The 21,321-nt window shown below is 42.2% G+C and overlaps 1 protein-coding gene across 3 annotated transcripts in view; it reads right to left on the bottom strand.

The window, feature by feature from the left end:
- Positions 1-21,321, bottom strand: part of LOC132400525 (A-kinase anchor protein 7) — a 166,200-nt gene that overhangs the window by 81,756 nt on the left and 63,123 nt on the right. For all 3 annotated transcript variants that reach the window (XR_009514281.1, XM_059981565.1, XM_059981564.1), the window contains exon 7: positions 8,486-8,633. Coding sequence is in view for 2 of the 3 variants with exons in the window: in XM_059981565.1 (XP_059837548.1) it covers positions 8,486-8,633 (148 nt within the window). In the remaining variant the exon portion in view is untranslated. The remainder of the gene's footprint in view (positions 1-8,485; positions 8,634-21,321) is intronic.

Below are 21,321 nucleotides of genomic sequence, written 5' to 3'. Positions count from 1 at the left end.
CAGTCAAAGTCAGTTAGATCACATTTCTTCCCCATTCTGATGCTTGGTCAGAACAACTGAACCTCTTGACCATGTCTGCATGCTTTATGGTTTGAGTTGCTGCCACATGACTGGCTGACTAGCTATTGGCAGATGGACCTAATGAAGTGGCTACTCAGTGCAGACTAATAAATACATGTTGGAGTTAATGTTCTAACTTTACACAGGGATTTTCACTGACGTGCACAGAGCACACTAAGACTTCAGAACATTCTTCCTACTGCAACCTCCATTTAAAAGCTGAGCTGGACAATTTATAACCTGAGCCCTCCACAGACTTGCTGACTTCCTCCAGCATTTTGTGTGTGTTGCTCAAGATTTCCAGCATCTGCAGAATCTGTTGTAGTTATATCCAGGCCTGGAGTTAAACTTTCAAATATGTAACTGCTGTCATAAAGGGCGATTACTTCTATCTTAATGAGAGTCCCAGCCACCTTTCATGCTCAGCCTATTTGCTGCATAAATCCTCATCCATTTCTAATTCTAATTAAGCAAATGCTTTTGTAATATCCCTCATTCTCCAGTAAATCTCTGTTCCTCTTCATTTAGGCTAAGCTAACAACACTTGCAGACATCTATTCTCTCTGGCTTTCCAATACCTCAGATTTAAAATGTTCACGTCTGAATCTCTAACTCATTTTAACCCTCCCTTTCATTATGACACCTTCCCGAGCAGTACGTCTAATTACATCACCTAGAATTGATTCAAAGATCCCATCTCCATCATTCTCTTCTTTGACCCTACCAACAGCAGGTGTGATTTAGGCTATAAAGACTCCATAATCTTCACGTCTCTTCAGACTTAACTCTGGCTTAAGATAATTCTTAGGTTTTAGGCTGTAAGACCACCATGCACAGGAGCAGAATCATGCCATTCGACCAATCAAGTCTGCTCTGCCATTCCATCATGGCTGATTTATTATTCTGCTCAACCCCATTCTCCTGCCTTCTCCCCGTAACCTATGACGCCCTGATTAATCAAGAACCTATCAATCTCCACCTTAAATATACCTGATGATTTGGCCTGCACAACCATCCATGCCAATGAATTTCACAGATTCTCCACCCTCTGGCCGAAGAAAATTTTCCTCATCTCTGTTCTAAATGGACGTCCCTCAATTCTGAGGCTGTGCCTTCTGGTCGTAGACTCCTCCACTATAGGAATCAACCTCTCCACATCCATTCTGTCTAGGCCTTGCATATTCGATTGGTTTCAATGACATCCTGCCTTATTCTTCTAAACTCCAGTGAGTTCAGGTCCAGAGCCATCAAACACTTCATATATGTTAACACTTTCATTCCTGGAATCATTCTTGTGAACCTTCTCTGGACTCTCTCCAATGTCAGCACATCTTTTCATAGATAATTTTAAGCTATCTTTGTGTTAATCTTTGGTTAGTCCACAAGTTGGACTACTAAGAATGCTTTAGTCAGACAGTAACGAGTCCTGTCAGCTCACTTCCCCTCTGCAACACCAATGTCACGAATTCATCACAGCAGCTTGCCAAATTTTGCACACCATCTTTCCACAAGGGAACTACTGTGTAGCACAAAGAAACCACAGCAGTGGTACGAAGTTGTGTGCTGCCAAGTGAACTCATTGCCAGCAACAGTGCAACTTCCTGCTTGATTCATAAGATAGTTGAACTTGAATAAGATTATTTTGTGAGTCAAATGCCACCCTTTCAACGCAGATTCTTAAGAATGTGTACATATATTATTAATTGTATTATATGTGCATAATACTTTATTTCCAATACACTTTATCTGCCTATGATAAAAAAAAGATTTTTTTGTTTGCGAAGCATGCACATTGGAAACTGTTACTCCTTTGTTACACTTGCGTGATGAACTACCAGCACAACAGGGAGATATTTAATCAGAATTCTCAGACACCTTAACAGACTGCTAATTAATTTGAACAACTGGCCTTGAAATAAAGAATTTTTTCCCCTGGCAGAACTAATATATTTGGATCAGGAAATAATCTGAGGATGTCCCAAAAGCACACAATTTTAAGTGAAGTCTACTTAAGTTGTAATTTCAAGATAGAAAAAGGTGGTAGTCACCATTCACGCAACAAAGCTCCATTAATAGCAATCAAATCAAGAAACCAGGTAACCTGCTTTCAGCAATAGTTAAGAAATCAATGTTGATTAGCATTTTTGCATTAGGGTCTTTTGCCTTTGGCTTGTAAGAAGACATAAGACCATAAGACATAGGAACAGAATTAGGCCATTCAGCCCATCAAGTCTGCTCTGCCATTCCATCATGGCTGACGCTGGATCCTACTCAACCTCATACACCTGCCTTCTCGCCACATCTGTTGATGCCCTGACCGATCAGGAAACTATCAACTTCTGCCTTAAATATACCCACACATTTGGCCTCCATCGCAGTCTGTGGCAGAGCATTCCACAGATTTACTACTCTCTGGCTAAAAAAAATTCCTCCTTACCTCTGTTCTGAAGCATCATCCTTCAATTTTGAGGCTCTGCCCTCTAATTCTGGATATCTCCACCATAGGACACATCCTCTCCACAACCACCCTACCTAGTTCTTTCAACATTCGGTAGGCTTCAATGAGATCCCCACACATTCTTCTAAAGTCCAGTGAGTACAGGCCCAAAGCTGTCAACTGCTCCTCATATGTTAACCTCTTCATTCTCAGAATCATCCTCATGAACCTCCTCTAGATTCTCTCCAATGACAACACAACCTTTCTGAGATATGGGGCCCAAAACTGTTGACAACACTCCAAGTCCAGCCTGGTTAGTGTCCTTTAAAGGTTCAGCATTATCTCTTTGTTTTTATATTCTATTCCCCTTGAAATAAATGCCAGCATTGCATTTGCCTTCTTTACCACAAACTTAACCTGTAAATTCATCTTCAGGGAGTCTTGCACGAGGACTCCCAAGTCCCTCTGCACCTCTGAAGTTTAAGCCTTCTCCCCATTTAAATAATGGTCCACACTATTGTACCACGCAATTCAGTATTTTCTCTGAAATTCAATTCTAACCATGGGCCACTTCTTCAGTATTACAATAAATAGGAGTGCCAAACAATTTTACTTGTAAAATGCTCTGGACATAAATGCACCAACAGCATTATAAATCAGAGGTGAGAGAGCAATTTCAGTCTTTATTCTGACCCTGATAATCTGAATAACATTTGACCATTTTCAGTTTGTCCATTAGCAGCTGGCACTTTCCTATCTCGTGTGTTATTAATATGGACTTGTTTCTGAAAATTCATTTGACAACGGAGTTGACAGCTTATCAGAGAACACTGGAAATGCTCAATGGAAGGCAACATAAATGGAAGGACAATTGAAAACCCTTCATTAGAAGGATTCCAATTAAGGATCTATCCCCTTTACGGGCAGCACGATTAGCTTAGTGATTAGCGCAACTACTTGAAATTACTAGTGATCAACGATTGGGGTTTGATTTCCACCACTCTATGTCAGGAGCTTGTACGTTCTCCCTGTGGCCACATAGGTTTCCTCCCAAATTCTAAAGACATATGGGTTAGGGTTAGTAAGTGGTCAGTGTGCTATGTTGGCGCAAGAAGCACGTTGACATGGGCAGTTACCCCCATCACAATCCTCAACTGATTTGATTTGCTGCAAAAAAAATGCATTTCCTGTATGTTTTAAGCTTCAGTGTAACATACTGGTATGGAGACGTCAGTGGCTTTGAAAAAAGATTAAACAAAAAGTAGTGGATACAACCCTGTCCACCACAGGTAAAGCCCTTTCCACCACTGAGCACATCTACACAAAGCATTGTTGTAGGAAAGCAGCATGCATCATCAGACCCCCCACTCTCCTCTCACTGCTGCCAACAGGAAAGTGGTACAGGATCTTCAGGATTTACACCCCCAGGTTCAAGAACAGTTATTACCCCTCAACCATCAGGTTCTTGAACCAAAGGGGGTAACTTCACTCAGCTTCACTTGCTCCATCATTGAAATGTTCCCACAACCTATGGACTCACTTTCAAAGATTCTTCATCTCATATTCTCGATACTTACTGCTTATTTATTATCATTTCTTTCTCTTTGTGCTTACATAGTTTGTTCTCTTTTGCACACAAGTGGTTTTGGCTTTTCATTGATTCTGTTATGGTTATTATTCTATGATGAATTTAATGAATCTCAGTGTTGTATTTGGTAATGTATATGTACTTACATAATAAATTACTTTTGAACTTGTTAAACTTTGAACATGTGACAAATAAAGCTAATCTTGATCTTTCTCTCTCTTTCCACAGATGCTGCCTCACCTGGTGAATATTTCTAGCACTATCTGTTCATAGTCAGATTTTGAGCATCTGCAATTTTATTGAGATTGAATTTTCATTTGCATATCAGACTTCCTTTGCCCCAGGATGGAACTCCAGGTGACTGGGTATGTAAATCATATCAGAAGCAGGATTTCACTGGTAAGAGAAAGATAACTATGGCCAACAGAAAAAAAAAACTCAAAAGTTCTGCAGATGAGAGAGATGGTTGAAGAAGGTAACTGCTTAAATATAATATTTTGCATTACAAACTCTGGCATGACCTTCATTGGCATGAATGAGTTGGGCTGTAAGGCCTGTTTCAATGGTGAATAACTCTACAGAATATATAAAAATAAGAAAACAATGATTGTAAAATTCACACTGAGTTACAGTGCCTTACTGTACATATAGATAGGGACCCTAAATCATTTTACACAGTACTATAATTTTATGTTTTGCACTGTACTGCTGCCGCAAAAACTAAACAAATTTCATGACACGTATTTGACAATGAACCTGATTCTGGTATGGGGGTCTATAAAACCATAAGATATAGGAGCAGAATTAGGCCATTTAGCCCATCGAGTCTGTTCCATCATTTCATCATGGCTAATCCACTCTTCCTCTCGGTTTCAATCTCCTGTCTTCTCCCTGTATCCCTTCATACCATGACCAATCAAGAATCCATCACCCTCTGCTTCAATATACATAAAGGCTTGGCCTCCACAGCAGCTTGTGGCAAACAATTCCACAGATACAGCACTCTCTGGTTAAAGAAATTCCTCCTCATCTCCTTTCTAAAAGGATGCCCCTCTATTCTGAGGCTATGTCTTCTGGTCTTAAGACACTCCCACCGTAGGAAACATCCTCTCCACATCCACTATATCACCATTTGAAAGGTTTCAATTAGGTCCCCCCTCACTCTTCTGAATTCCAGTGAATACAGCCCCAGAGCCAAATGCTCTTCATATGACAAGCCATTCAATTCTTGAATCATTTTCATAAACCCCCTCCAGTTTTAGCCTCTAAGATAGGGGCTCAAACCTGCTCACAGTACTTCATGTGAGGCCACCAGTGCTTTATAACATCTCAACATTACATTCTTGCTTTTATATTCTAGTCCTCTTGAAATGAATACTAACATCATATTGCCTTCCTCATCACAGACTCAACCTACAAATTAACCTTTAGGGAATCCTGCTCAAGGACCCCCAAATCCCTTTGTGCCTCAATTTTTGTGTCTTCCTCCATTTAGAAAATACTCAGTCTTTTCATTTCTTCTACCTAAGTGCATGACCATGCATTTCCATCACTGTATTCCATTTGTCACTTCTTTGCCCGTTCTCCTAATCTGTCTAAGACCTTCTGTAGCCTCTCAATTTCCTCAAAACTATGTACCCCTACAATGATCTTCCTATCCTTTGCAAACTTTGCAACAAAGCCATCTATTCCATCATCCAAACCAGTTAGATATAACATAGAAAGAATCAGTCCCAACACAAAACCCTGTTGAACACCACTAGTCGCCGGCAGCCAATCAGAAAACACTCCCTTTATTCCCACTCATTGTCTCCTGCCAATCAGCCATTGCCTTATCATGCTAGAATCTTTCCTGTAATACCATGCACTCATAGCTTGTTAAGCAGCCTTGCGTGTGGCACCTTATCAAAGGCCTTCTGAAAATCCAAGTGCACAACATCAACTGATTCTCCCTTGTCTATCCTGCGTGCTTTTTCTTCAAATAATTCCGACAGATTTGTCAGGCAAGATTTTTCCTTGAGGAAACCATGCTGACTACAGCCTATTTTAAGTACCACCAAGTTCCCTTAACAATCGACTTCAACATCTTTCCAACACTGAGGTCAGATTAAATGGCCTATAATTTCCCTTCTTCTGCCTCTCTCCCTTCTTGAAGAGTGGAATGAAATTTGTAAATTCTTCAGTCCTCTGGAACTACTGCAGAATCTAGTGATTCTTGAAAGATCATTACTCTTGTCTCCACAATCTCTTTAGCAGCCTTTTTTAGAACCCTGGGGTGTAGTCCATCTGGTCCAGGTGACTTATGTAACTTCAGACCTTTCAGTTTCCAAGAACCTTCGCTCCAGTAATGGTAATTTCACACACTTCATGACCCCTAACACCTGGAACTTCCAACATGCTGCTAGTGTCTTCCACAGTAAAATACTCAGTCGGTTCATCTGCCATATCCTTGTCCCTCATTACTACCTTTCCCACATTGTTTTCCAGCGGTCTGATATCCACTCTCACTTCTCTTTTACACTTAATGTACCTGTTGCGGACAGAGAGTGGGAAGGAGGCAGGGTGAGAGGAATTAAGGTTGGGAAAAGGGGCAGGGAGAGGTGGGGAGCTGGAAGCACCAGAGAGACAGTTTGTAATGATCAATAAATTACACCCTATCCTCGTTATATGCAGCTTCATACAATGCAGATTCACAGTTATACGAGGAACCCATTTCTACCAACGTCTCCTAATATGTGTCCAAAACGCACAGTAATGTAAGGAGCACTGCTTCCCGCCAATACAAGTCATGTGCACATGCCTCACAGTCTCACTCCCGCCAGTCTCACATTGGTTTTGGCAAGGTGTGGATGTGCGATCTTAAACTTTTGTTGCTTTTACCTACGGTGCAGTGATTTTGTGCTTGAAATATTTAACTATGCCTCCTAAGCATCTAATGTCACGTCCTGGGCCATCAGCCGAGCGGCAGAGAACCGCTTTAACACTTGAAAAATGTTGGAAATTATAAACAGCGCGGCATCAGGTGAAGGTAACACAGCTCTGGGACGCTACTGCCGGGAACAGAAACTTGCCTTTAAAGTTCTTTTGATGCTTGACAATGTGCCAGCCCATCCTAAACATTTGGACAGCATTCATACTAAAATATGCCTGCCGCCTAACACAACATTGCTGATTCACCCACTCGACCAAGGTGTGATCCATATTCAAGGCGTATTTTTTTTTATGGTGAAGTATCTCACAGATGCTGCAGGCAACAGATAATTTTGGAAATCCCGGGAGTTTACCAACGGTGAGGGAATGGTGGAAGTCGGAACACTTGGCACAAATGGCGATGGACGTGGACCCAAGTTTAGAACGGAGTTAGCAGTTCAGTCGTTCCCTGCCGTCAACCCTTCTTCCCTACAAGCAAATTTATGCTGAAAAACAAAATGCTGCCAAAGCAAACAACCCTCACCACTTTCTTCAAACCGGTGTCATCTCCTGCTGCCAGCAGTTCTAAGAATTCTGTGAGTCTTCCTTCACCCTTTGCTGTGCTTGATATGATCCTGTCGACCACAACCATCCACCTTATCCATGTAAGGCTGCCCGACACAACAACCACTCATCTCCCGGAGCGAACACACCTGTCACTGTTGATGAGTACTGTACACCCTAGTATGTTAACTTTCTATGATTTATTACATTGAATATTACCTTAAATTGATGAAATATAATACGAACGTTGCCTTGTGGTACTGCTTTTGTGTCATAATCATATGAAAATGTGAATAAATTACAGATAAAACATATTTAGGAAGCCTTCCGGAACGCATCCCTAGTTTCTCCATTTAAATAATTATTCACATTATGCATCGACTACAAGGAACGGATCCACCGCATATAATGAGGATAGGGCGTAATTGTTTGGACTCAAATTATCTTGCCTTGTTCCTCAGGGCTGGCTGCACCTATGCCACCACCCCCCCACCCTTGCCCCTGGCACTCCCTTTCTGCCACCTGCCCCATAACACTCTCATGGTGCTCCACCCTTGCCATTCCCAACATCCATTGCTCCTGCCAGATTTACAAACTCGTTCTCCACTCCACGTTGTCAATGACAGTATAGTGCAAAAGTCCTGGGCACTCTGGTTATATATATGAAGGTGACTTTTGCGCAGTACTGTATACCCTCGCCACACCTGCACCCTTTTCAACATCCTTTACTCCTGCCAAATTTACAAATTCCACTCCATTTTGACAAATACAGTACTGTGAATTTGGGCTGACGACCCTTCAGCTTTTAACCGTGGTTTATCTTAAGATTAGATTTTATAATTTGTACAATAGCAGAGGAGATTCCCGAGTAAAGAATAAATACATTCAGAACTTCACATTAACTAAATGCAATCAAATGTACTTACCCATAGCAAGTGTGGTCTCGCAGTGATAGTATCCATTTGGTTGCTTCTTCTTTAGCATGGAGCAAAGCTGTACGCAAGTCACAATCTCATCACCAAAATAATGATTTTTTAAATTTTTATACAGTTCTGGAGAAATCTTCTTAATTCCCTGCAGGTTGTAAACAAAGAAACTATTGTTATTATATTTCTGATCATTTTGGGTAACAGAGCATTACTTTCAATATTCTATAATCTGAAAGTTAATAAAATTGAATTAATATAATTCCAAATAAAAGTACAATATTTTGTTAACATGAATAGATTGTAATCAACTAATGTTAATTCAAGAACAAAGGTGTATAATATACAGAATATTGACTGTGAGAATTTACAACCAAACTTCAGACCAGATAATACTGTATCTGTAAGGAGTTTTAACATTCTCCCCATGACTCCGCAGGTTTCCCCAACGTACAAGTTACAGTTACTAAGTTGTGAGCTTGCTGTGTTGGTGCTAGAAACACGGCTACACTTAGAAACATAGAAAACATACAGCACAATACAGGCCCTTTGGCCCACAAAGCTGTGCTGAACATGTTCTTATCTTAGAAATTACCGAGGGTTACCCATAGCCCTCTATTTTCTGAGCTCCATCTACCTGTCCAGGAGTCTCTTAGAAGACCCTATTGTAACCGCCTCCACTGCCGACCCATTCCACGCACTCACCACTCTATGCGTAAAAACCTTACCTCTGACATCTCCTCTGTACCTTCTTTCAAGCACCTTAAAACCCTGCCCTCTTGTGCTAGCCACTTCAGCCCTGGGAAAAAGCCTCTGACTATCCACATGATCAATGCCTCTCATCATGTTATACACCTCTACCAGGTCACCTCTCACCCTCCGTCGCTCCAAGGAGAAAAGGCCGAGTTCACTCAACCTACTCTCATAAGGCATGCTCCCCAATCCAGGCAACATCCTTGTAAATCTCCGCTGCACCTTTTCTATGGTTTCCATATCCTTCCTGTAGTGAGGCGACCAGAATTGAGCATAGTACGCCAATTGGGGTCTGACCAGGGTCCTATACAGCTGCAACATTACCTCTCGGCTCCTAAACTCAATCCCACAATTGATGAAGGCCAATGCACCATATGCTTTCTTAACCACAGAGCAAACCTGGGCAGCAGCTTTGAGTGTCCTATGGCCTCGGACCCCAAGATCCCTCTGATCCTTCACTTGTGGGCTGCTGCCAGCACATCCTTGGACTGTATTAATAATTGATGTAAATAGTACATTTCATTGTGCATTTTGGTGTACATGTGACAAACAAAGCTCATCTTTATCATTATCATTGATATTCTACTAAAAATGCAGAAAAATTCATAGTCAGCTTTATTTGCTATGATCAAATGGTGACCCTCTGTAAGAAATAGTTTTTAATTGTTCTTCTTTTGTCCCTCCGATTTGGTTTACTAATTTATTTCTAGCTACTAGATCTCATTGTTTACTAAGAAGTTTACAGCTGTTATTGATTACTTATTATCGAGTTGTTAAGCAATTAACCTTTGTCATCACGTTAGCTATTATAATCACTTGTATATTTATTCATTCATCAGAAGCATTTTATGAGTCAAAGGAATTTCAATAAATATCTGAATCTATTTTTCATGAGGACGACCAGAAGTATTGTCATTTTACTCAGATCCTTACGTACCGTATTGCGTTGGTGATCAATAAGACTGCCTTCAAGCTAAAACTCAGGACTGGAGTCTACCTATCTGCCTAGCTTAAGAAAAGATGGAAGCTTTTGAGCAAGGGCAGAATAGTTCTACTGCAGACAAATAATGAGCATTGTTTTTTTGTTACCAGATAATATACAAGCCTGAATTCTGCTGCCAGTCACAAACCAACAACACTTAATAATCACCTTGCTTAACTGCCCACAAGTGTATTTTGTGTTTTTTCAGCACACTGCATGCTAGAATGGGAGCAACATCTGTAAACAGGGAAAGCAACAGCTCTTCAATTAGTCAGAAAAAAACCACGATGACACAGAGTCCAACCAGGTAGAATAAACCAGGAAATACAAATCACAACTAAATACTGTGAAAGAAATAAGAATTGCCTATGGAATTGGGTGAGAGAGATAACACAATCAGATACTGAATCATAAAGAATGTTTTACTTTTAGAAAATTCTACAGTATTAATGCAGAAATAACAGGAATAGGTACATGTATTTTTCAGTGGTCGTTACATCTATACCATGAAAAAAAAATCAGTCTGGAACTCATAAACCTAACCAAAAGTCATCTTTAGACTTAGATTTGAGAGATACAGCACAGGAACAGGTCCTTCCAGCTCAACAAGCCCAACAATACACCCATGTGACCACACAGCTTTGGAAGTGGAATGAACTGCAACCAGAGGAAACTCATGACATCACAGGTACAAACTCCTTACAGGCAGCGGTAGAATAGAACACCTAGTCCAGGCGCAGTAATAGCATTACACTGATCACTATTACATAGCCTCAAGATTCGGGGGAGTAGATTTAAGATGGAAATGACGAGGAACTGCTTTTCCCAGAGAGTGGTGAATCCATGAAATTCTCTGCCCAATGGAGCAGTGGAGGCAACCTCAGTAAATATACTTAAGACAAGATTTTTGCATTGTAGGGGAATTAAGGGTTATGGGGAAAAGGCAAGTAAGTGGAGATGAGACCATGGCCAAATCAGCCATGATCTTAATGAATGGCTGAGCAGGCTCAATGGGTCAGATGGCATACTCCTGCTCCTAATTCTTATGTTCTTACACTACACTACTGTACCACCCAATCTTTAGTGAACATCTAACGGCTTGATGGCGAACCTCATACCATTTCTATGATTAGGTCCTGCAATTGTCTCCTAAGCTGTTTCCATGTCAGTAATGGACACTGATGGCGCTGAGTTGCCTCACAAAAGTTGCATCACCTGGACTCTAGATGGCAGCTTCTGCAGCGTCAATCCTGCATCAATTTCCTGTTGCAAGTGCTTTTTAAATGTATTTGATTATCAAGCATGTTCTAAAACAGTTCAAAATATAAATAATGTTAAAAAATTAAATATTAACAACACCTGTTGCAAATTATTTAAGATATTCGTTAGTCGGGGTCAACCATGGGTGTTGTGTCCTAGCTGTCTGCATTGTTGGTGCATGCTACACAAGCCTGGGCAGTATGATACGGAGAGCAAGCTGTTGCCCATGCAGCAGGCTCCCCCTCTCCAAACAGATGAATAAGGAACGGCAGAGACCAATGCAGTTTGGCACCAGCAGCATCACATGAGTTGCCAGTCAGCATTGAACTCAACATAGGGACTTCATCCAGAATTTTCCTCAGGGTTTACTCCCAAAGCCTCCCCATGAGTAGGTAGAGCCACAAGGCAGTGAAAGTTTGAAATCAGAGTTTTCCTTCTCATAGATGAGCTGCTAACCATAGCTCATGAGCCCCATCTGCCCAGAGCTAAAAACATTAGGATTTTTAAAAAGATGCATACGTCATCTGCACCTAAATATACCAAAGTTTATTAAAATGTATGGGGCCCTGCAAAGTGCATCTGGCATCTTAGAAGCCATTTTCTGTCAACGCCTGAGCCTATTGCTGAGTGCTCTGACAGAAGAGCAGATCAGTTACACAGGCATGTGGTATCCAGACCATCTCCAACTTCTGTGCTGCGTTGCACAGTCAGAGCAGCTGGCCCATGAACAACACCTCACCAGCAGTCTTCTATCAAATCAATGGCAAAAGATACATTCATATTGCGCCAATGGTTTGAGTGTGCAGCCTAACAGTGAGAAATACTGGCAATAGCTTCAGTAAATCCCTGACATCAATATCTGCATCTCCACTATTGATTCAGCGAGTGTGACGGACATTGCTGTACGATTTATTTTTTAGTAACTTTACTCTCCATGGGCTGCATTATGCTGGATCCAACCTACAGCCTAGACTCATTGTTCGGGGTGCTGACTAACTAGGACTTTCCTTTTCCTTCTGCAAACAGCTGACCAACGGGCAAAACTCGAATCACTATAGTTTAGCAACACTTCGATCACCCTGCACTAAAGTCCACTCCTTTTGTTCTAATTGTGTTTCCTTGGGAAAATTGTTTATAATTCATATTTAATGAATGTTTTTCCTGTGAATGCCACCCACATGATGTTACATTACGTGCTTTGATGCACATAGCATCGGATAAGATTCGGGTGGTACAGTAGTATAGTGGTTAGCACAACACTTTACGGTACCGGCGACCCAGGTTCATTTCCCGACGCTGTCTATAAGGAGTTTGTATGTTCTCCCCATGACCACGTGGGTTCCCTCTGGGAGCTCCAGTTTCTTCCCACAGTTCAAAGACCGTTAGCAGGCTAATTGGCCATTGTAAATTGTCCTGTGATTAGGCTAGTGTTAAATCGGGAAATGCTGTGCAGCGTGGCTCGAAAGGCTGGAAGGAGCTATTCCGTGTTGTATCAATCAATCAATAAGTGCTGCTGCAAGAACCTTTTTCATTTCACCTGTGCATACATACATTTATTTGTGCATATGACAATAAATTCCACTTTGACTTTGCCATGTTGACTCTCTGCATTAACTGTCAAACCTTGAGGAACACTGGGCAACAATCAACAAGAATTTCTCAGACACCCTGTTGAGACCACCCTTCTGAAAGCCCTGATAGATCACCACTCTTTGGGATGCTTAAAAAAAACAGTTCAACTACATCAAAATACTATTTGAAAAAATAGAAACAGCAAATGAAAAGTACTCTAAAATAGTAAGTAATATTCAAAACTTTAATAAATTACACAGAAATAATGTTAATTCATCCAGAACATCTGTTGTGCATAGAATTGTTCCCAAGCAGAATTTGGATTGTGAAGAGGGAGACAGAGTTTAAAAGAAGTGAGCGGGGGGCAGTCGGAACATTTTCCACGCAAATTCGCATGGAGAATTGGATTGTGCATAATTCGGCACTTGACAAGAGCCAATAAAAAGAAGTTGGGTCTATGTGTGAGTGTTAGGGTGGGGAGCTGAGGCTTTGGCTCATCGAGGATTCAGCAGGGAGAGCCGTAGGCCATGGGTAGATTTTTTTCATTATTCTTTTCTCCCTAATCGCACATTTAAAGCAGATGGGATTCCTTACTATAGTACAGCTGTGGTTGAGTGTGTTGGCACCCCTGATGCTGTAGGTTATATGCTGATGATAATTAGGCAGAGATTTCTTCAAACAAGCCTGATTGAAGTTTCTTGTTTGGTGACGGCAGCATTCAATATCTCGAGTGCCTGATTAACGTTGGCTTTTGACAGTATGTAAACTATGATCAGGATCACGGAAGAGAACTCTCTTGATAAGTGCAAAGGTCCACACTTAATCAATAGATGTTCCAAATTCGGGGTAACAATTATGTGACAAAACCACCACGTCTGAGCACCACAATGGCTCAGCAAATTTGTGGATGACACCAAGATGGGTGGTGTGGTGGACAGCAATGAAGACTATCAAAGCTTGCAGCAGGATCTGGACCAGCTGGAAAACTGGGCTGAAAAGTGGCAGATAGGATTTAATGCAGACAAGTGCCAGGCGTTGCAGTTTGGGAGGACCAACCAGGGTAGGTCTTACACAGTGAGTGGTAGGGCATTGAGGAGTACGGCTGAACAATGGGATCTGCAAATAGAGATCCATGCTTCCTTGAAAGTGGCATCACAGGTAGATAGGGTCATAAAGAAAACTTCTGCACATTAGCCTGAATGAGTACAGAAGTTGGGATGTTATGTTGAAGTTGTACACGAGGCCAAATTTGGAGTATTGTGTGCAGTTTGGTCACCTATGTTCCTACAGGAAAGATGTAAATATGACTGAAAGAGTGCAGAGAAAATTTACAAGGCTGTTGCTGGGACTTGTAGACCTTAGTTATAGGGAAAGTTTGTATAGGTTAGGATTTTATTGCCTAGGCGCGCAAAAGATTGAGGGGAGATATGATAGAGGTTTATGGGAGGTATAGAAAGGGGAAATGCAGGCAGGCTTTTTCCACTGAGGTTGGGTGAGACTGCAACTAGAGGTCATAGGTTAACGGTGAAAGGTGAAATGTTTAAAGGGAACTTCTTCACTCAGAAGGTGGTGACAATGTGTAATGAGTTGCCAGGGCACGTACATGTTGGATGTGGGTTCGATTTCAACATTTAAAAGTAATGTGGATAGGTACTTGGATGGGAGGGGTATGGTGGGGTTATGGTCCAGGAGCAGGATGATGGAACCAGGCAGATTAACGGTTCAGCATGGACTAGATGGGCCAAAGAGTCCATTTCTATGACTCTATTGCTGCAGATTCCGCTTGGCATAAACTGAAAGATGGGATGTAGTGCATGTGTGCAGCCATCTCATTTGCAGCTAGTTTCAGATTTTAAGCTTGGCCAACAATGCGTGGATTCAAGACAAGTCCTGTTCCAAATGGCAGATAATTGACCTACTATTACTGCATTCCAGGTTATCTTGGAAAATAAGTAATCTTATTTCCACCAAAAATCATTAAAGCATAATAAAATAACAAAGAGCATTATTACACAGATAAACGTGTCACCTGAAGCAAAACTAGCGAGGTATAAGATACTTCTAGAATGAGTTCACCAAGTGCCACATAAATAAAATAAGAAATTAGGAAGATAATTGGCATGTTGATTCGTATTCCAAGAGGATTTTTTAAGTAAAAGAATAAATTTGTCCTGCAATTAAATAGTCTTAGAATAAGTGATAGGGCATAAAAATCTAAAGCAAAATTTCTTCACAGACAGGAGGAAAGCTTGGGGAATTTTCTACTCATGTGCAGCACAATCATTAAGTTCATTCAAAACAGAGATCAATAGATACAGGAAGTTCTGCAGATGTTAGAAACCTTGAACAATCTGATCATTGTAAATAGTGAAGATTGCTGCAGGGAAAGTGATTGCCCAAGCTCGATTAAAGTGCCTCCTCTCAGTAGCTGTAATGCTGCTCCTTGAACTAAGTATGGATTCTGTCAATCTTAGGATCTAGGGATCTTCTCTGCAAAGCAACCCTAACAAAAAGGCAGGGAAAACCAACGATAGATGGACATTTTTAACTTTACTAAAGCTTTTGATTTCATCATTAGGGAAATCCAGTAAGGTGGTGGCACATGGGAACACAGTGGCCTGTCAGGGGCCAAACAAAGGTGCACTTCTCTTTGTAAAATCTGTTTTTTTACGATCCAAAGACAACTTTACTCCAGGAACATCGAGTACTGTGGGGTTTCTCCATCAGTGATTGGAGTAGCTGGACTGGTGTTGGCAGCAGAGCCAACTGAAGTGTCAAAGAGATCACCCAAAATGTCAAAAGGTGTTGGCTAGGTGTCGATAGAGCAAGTTGGGATATTGGAGGAGCCCGCCGATGTGTCGGAGGATCCGGCCTGGGTTCAGAGGAGCTGATCTGGCTGCAGGCCGTGTTGCCACCTGCTTCTTGGAAGCATCGGAGTTGGTGCAGTATAACCATGGGAGATTGTCTCGGACACTTCACTTGTGATCGCAAGAGTCTGTTGGACAGTGATAACACAAGTTGCTGTAGGCCTGCTACCCTTGTCTGGTGGAGGAACAGTCAACGTGTGAGCTGTGTAGCCTCAGCTGTAGCGAGAACTAGGCCTCAAGCGTGAGGTTTGCCTGCTGCTGCAGATCACTACAGCATAGCTGGGGCCTGGCCTCACCCATTGGTGCTGGAGCAGTGGAATGGCAGGTTAGAATGACAGTCAGTACACTGCCAGGAGACTGCATCATCAATTGCTAGACATTGTTTCTCGAGGTCTTGGACTATATATATATATATTTTTTTTTTGAGTGAATATGCTTCTTTGCTCGATATTTTTAATTATGTTATTCACTATTTTTGGATGTTTGGTTGTTTTTTTTGTATGTTTTGCACCTTGGCATCAGAGGAATGCTGTCTCATTCAGCTCTATCCATATATGGTTCGAATAATAACTAAACTTGATTTGATTTGATTGATCTGATTTGACACTCCTCAAATTTAATAGACCACAGAAATTCATCTCCACAACAGCATGTAAGGTATGACACAAACCAACACATTTACAAAACACCAATCCAAATGAAGATGGATGTCAAGTAAGGCTGCACTATTGTTCCAGTACTTTTTTCCATCTTTTCTAGCACAGCACCCTACCTGCAGTAAACACCTCACGGGAAAGGAGCTAAATCTTCAAATTTTTTGAGACTATTCAATATATGACAACTACACTCCAAAACGGATTTTGCCCACACTTCAGTCTTTCAAATGCAGTAGACAGACAATGCTTACAATCACTCAAACTTATAGGATGAGCTGCAAAACACTTGTTCAGAAAAGCTTACAGAAGGATGAGCTTGACACTCACCATCTGCAAGATAAAGGACTAGTGTCAACTGCAGCACACTGTTCTCTGACAATAAAGATTCATAGCAAAGCCCTGGAATACAGAAGATAGAAAACTAGAGCACACTGTACAGACCCTTCAGCACATGATGTTGTACAAACTTTTAACTGACTGCAAGATTAATCTAACCATTCTCTATGATGTAGCCCTCCAGTTTTCCTTCATTCCTGTGCCCAAGTAACAATCTCTTAAACATCTCAGATGTATCTACCTTTACCACCACACCTGGTGCCACACTCCACTCTCTATGTAAAAAAAACCTCCCCCCCTCTAATACTTCCCTCCAATCACCAACCTCCTGGAAATGGTGGACCATTTCTGAAAGGTGATTATAAACGAAATTCATCACTGCCTTCATTGCATCTGTATGGCCTTTGAGGGTAACAAATGGCTTCTGGTTACATTCTTCCCGACATATGGAAACATTCATCCTGCATACACTCTATCAAAAACATTCATCATCCTCCCGCCACCCCACCTGAGACAGGGTTCTTCTTGTCCCAACCCACCACCACACTAGCCTCTGCATCTAGCACGTAATTTTGTGTAACTTCAGCCATCTCCAACAGGATCCCACCAAACACATCTTTCCCCCCACCCTTCTGCTTTGCACAGGGACCCCTCCATAAGCAAATCCCTTGTCCATTTGTTCCCATCCCTGCCCCCACTGATCTCCCTCCTGGCAAGCAGAACAAGTGCTACACCTGCCCCTACACCTCCTCCCTCACGACCATTCAGGATCCCCAACAGTCCTTCCAGGTGAGGCAACATTTCACCTGTGAATCTGTTGGGGTCACTTACTGTAACTGTTGCACCTGTCTATCGGGGAGACCCAATGCAAGCTGAGTGACTGCTTCACCAGAAAAAGTGGGATCTCCCAGTGGCCACCCATTTTAATTCCACTTCCCATTCCCATATGTCAATCCATGGTCTCCTCTATTACCACGATGAAGCCACAGTCAGATAGGAGGAGCAATACCTTATATTCCGTCTGCTGAACCTCCAACCTGATGGCATGAACATTGATTTCTTGAACGTCTGGTAATCCCCTCCCCCCGCTTTACATTCATCATTCCCCATTCACTTTTCTCTCTCACCTTCTCTCCTTACCTGTTATCACCTCCCTCTGGTGCTCCTCCCTGCTTTTTTCCTTTCCATGTACTTCTGTCCTCTCCTATTAGATCCCCCCATCTCCAGCCCAATATCTCTCTCACCAATCTACTTCCCAGTTCTTTACTTCACCCCTCCCTGCTTCCAGGTTTCACCTATCACCTTGTGTTTCTTTCTCCCCTCCCCCCACCTAACTCTGGCTCCTCATTTTTTATCCCTCCTGTCCTGATGAAGGGTCTCAGCCCAAAACGACAACTGTACATGAATGGTGCCCTGACCTGCTGAGTTCCTCCAGCACTTTGTGTGTGTTGCTTGGATTTCCAGTGTATGCAGGTTTTCTCTTGATTATCATTTTAAAGATTTCAATTAAGTCACAAGAAATGAAATATTGTCTTCATTTTTTTTGTTAATACATAAACCCTCACATTTCTAGTATAATATTCATAAAATCTCTGTATCCTCTCCAGTGCCTCCTTTCTTTCATATAAAAAGTGGTTGCATACAACAGTGTCCTAACCAAGGTTCAATGATGCTTGACATTTGCACAATTATATGTATGCACAGGTGGTATCAGAAAGGATCTGTCATGTGTGGATTCCAACACGTTGTTTTCTGGCAAAGGTGTCCTTGATAAGTGGGAGGCCTTCAAAAGTGAAATTTTGAGAGTAGTGCTTATACGTTTCTGTCAGAATTATAGACTAGGATAACAGGTTTAGGTAACCTTGGTTTTCAAGATATTGAGGGCCTTGTTTAAAAAGAAGAAAGAGCTGCATAGGAATGAAGGAGCTTAACAGGTATTTGAGCAGTAAAAGATATGCAAGAGAAAACTTAAGAGGGAAATCAGGAGGGCTTAAAGAAGACATGAAGTTACTCTAACAGACAAGGTGAAGGAGAATCTCCAGGGCTTCTACAGATAATATTAAGAGCAAAAGGATAGCAAGAGACAAAACTGGTCTTCGGGAAGATCAGACTGGTCATTCATGCATGGAGCCAAAAGAAATGGGAGAGATCTTAAATGGATTTCTTCTGCATCTACTCGGAAGATGAACACAGAGTCCATAGAAGTAAGGCAAAGCAGCAGAGAGGTCATGGACTGTATACAGATTACAGAGTTGCTCTCACTAGTCGAGTTCTCCAGTCTGTCCTAAGGGAGCACTGCCACAACATTTTCCATGACTATTTATTTATTTATTTATTAATCAATCGATCTATCTATTTATTTATTTATATATATGTGTGCCTTTGGTTCCTGAATTTGCCTGAGGTCCTACCAACATCTGCCTCCACAACCTCCCCACTATCTGCTGTGGCACTCTGGTTCCCATCCCCCTGCAATTCTAGTTTAAACCTCACCTTGCAGCATTAACAAACCTTCCCACTAGGATATTAGTCTCCCTCCAGTTCAGGTGCAAACCGTCCCTTCAGTATGGGTCCCATCTTCTCTGGAAGAGAGTCCGATGATCCAAAAATCTTAGGCCATCCCTCTTACACCAACTCCTTAGCCACATATTAAACTGTATAACCTTCTGTGTTCCAGCCTCACTAGCATATGGCACGGGTAGCCATCCTGAGATCACAGCCCTGGAGGTCCTTCCCTTTGACTTAGCACCCAATTCCCTGAACGCCCTATGCAGAACCTTGTCACTCATCCTACCTGTGTCATTGGTACCTACATGAACCACGACCTCTGGCTATTCACCATCCCTTTTAAGAATGTTGAGGACTCAATTCAAGATGTCCTGGGCCCTGGCATCCAGGAGGCAATATACCATCCAGGAACCTCGTCCTCACCCATAGAACCTCTTTTCTGTTCTCCTAACAAATCCCCTATCACCACCGCATGCCTCTTCCCCCACTTCCCTTCTGAATTAAAGAGCTAGCCTCAGTGCCAGAGACCCGACTTCCCTCTTTCATAGAACATAGAATAGTACAGCACATTACTGGCCCTTCGGCCCACAATGTTGTGCTGCCCCTCAAACCCTGCCTCCCATATAACCCCCCACCTTAAATTCCTCCATATACCTGTCTAGTAGTCTCTTAAATTTCACTAGTGTATCTGCCTCCACCACTGACTCAGGCAGTGCATTCCATGCTTCCTCTAATATTCCTCTTGAACTTCCCTCCCCTTACCTTAAAGCCATGTCCTCTTGTACTGAGCACTGGTGCCCTGGGGAAGAGGCGCTGGCTGTCCACTCTGTCTATTCCTCTTAATATCTTGTACACCTCTATCAAGTCTCCTCTCATTCTCCTTCTCTCCAAACATAAAGCGCTAGCTCCCTTAATCTCTGATCATAATCCATACTCTCTAAACTAGGCAGCATCCTGGTAAATCTCCTCTGTACCCTTTCCAATGCTTCCACATCCTTCCTATAGTAAGGTGACCAGAACTGGACACCGTACTCCAAGTGTGGCCTAACTAGAGTTTTATAGAGCTGCATCATTACATTGTGTCTCTTAAACGCTGTCCCTTGACTTATGAAAGCTAACACCCTGTAAGCTTTCTTAACTACCCTACCTACCTGTGAGGTAACTTTCAGGGATCTGTGGACATGTAACCCCAGATCCCTCTGCTCCTCCACACTACCAAGTATCCTGCCATTTACTTTGCACTCTGCCTTGGAGTTTGTTCTTCCTAAGTGTATCACCTCACGCTTCTCCGGGTTGAACTCCATCTGCCACTTCTCAGGCCACTTCTGCATCCTATCAATGTCTCTCTGAAATCTTTGACAATCCTCTACACTATCTACAACACCACCAACCTTTGTGTAATCTGCAAACTTGCCAACCCACCCTTCTACCCCCACATCCAGGTCGTTAATAAAAATCACAGATCAACCCCTCCTCCCCCAACTAAGTGATATACCTGTTGTGGAGTTGTTGAGGGGGATGGCCACAGAGGCTCTCTGCACAGGCTCCTTAACCCTATTCCCCTTCCTGACTGTCTCCCAGTTTCCTGTGTCCTGCACCTTGGGTGTATATATCTCTTTACACATCCTATCTATCACCCACTCAGCCTCCCGAATGATTCGGAGTTCATTCAGTTCCAGCTCCAGCTCCTTAATGTGGATTCTCAGCAGCTGCAGCTGGATGCACTTCTCGCAGTTGTAGTTGTCAGGGACACTGGAGGTCTCCCTGCCTTCCCACATCCCAATAGAGGAACATTTCACTATCCTACCTGGCATCTCTACTGTCCTAGCTGAACAGACATAAAAGAAGGGAAGGGGGGAAAAAAATTTAACCTAGAGCTTTTCTTTTCTTTGCTTTCTCTGG

This window comes from Hypanus sabinus, chromosome 10 (genome assembly GCF_030144855.1).
Source record: "Hypanus sabinus isolate sHypSab1 chromosome 10, sHypSab1.hap1, whole genome shotgun sequence".
NCBI classification, from domain to species: Eukaryota; Metazoa; Chordata; class Chondrichthyes; order Myliobatiformes; family Dasyatidae; genus Hypanus; species Hypanus sabinus.
Note: the sequence above shows the minus strand (reverse complement) of the source record. Positions and strands in the feature narration are given on the sequence as shown.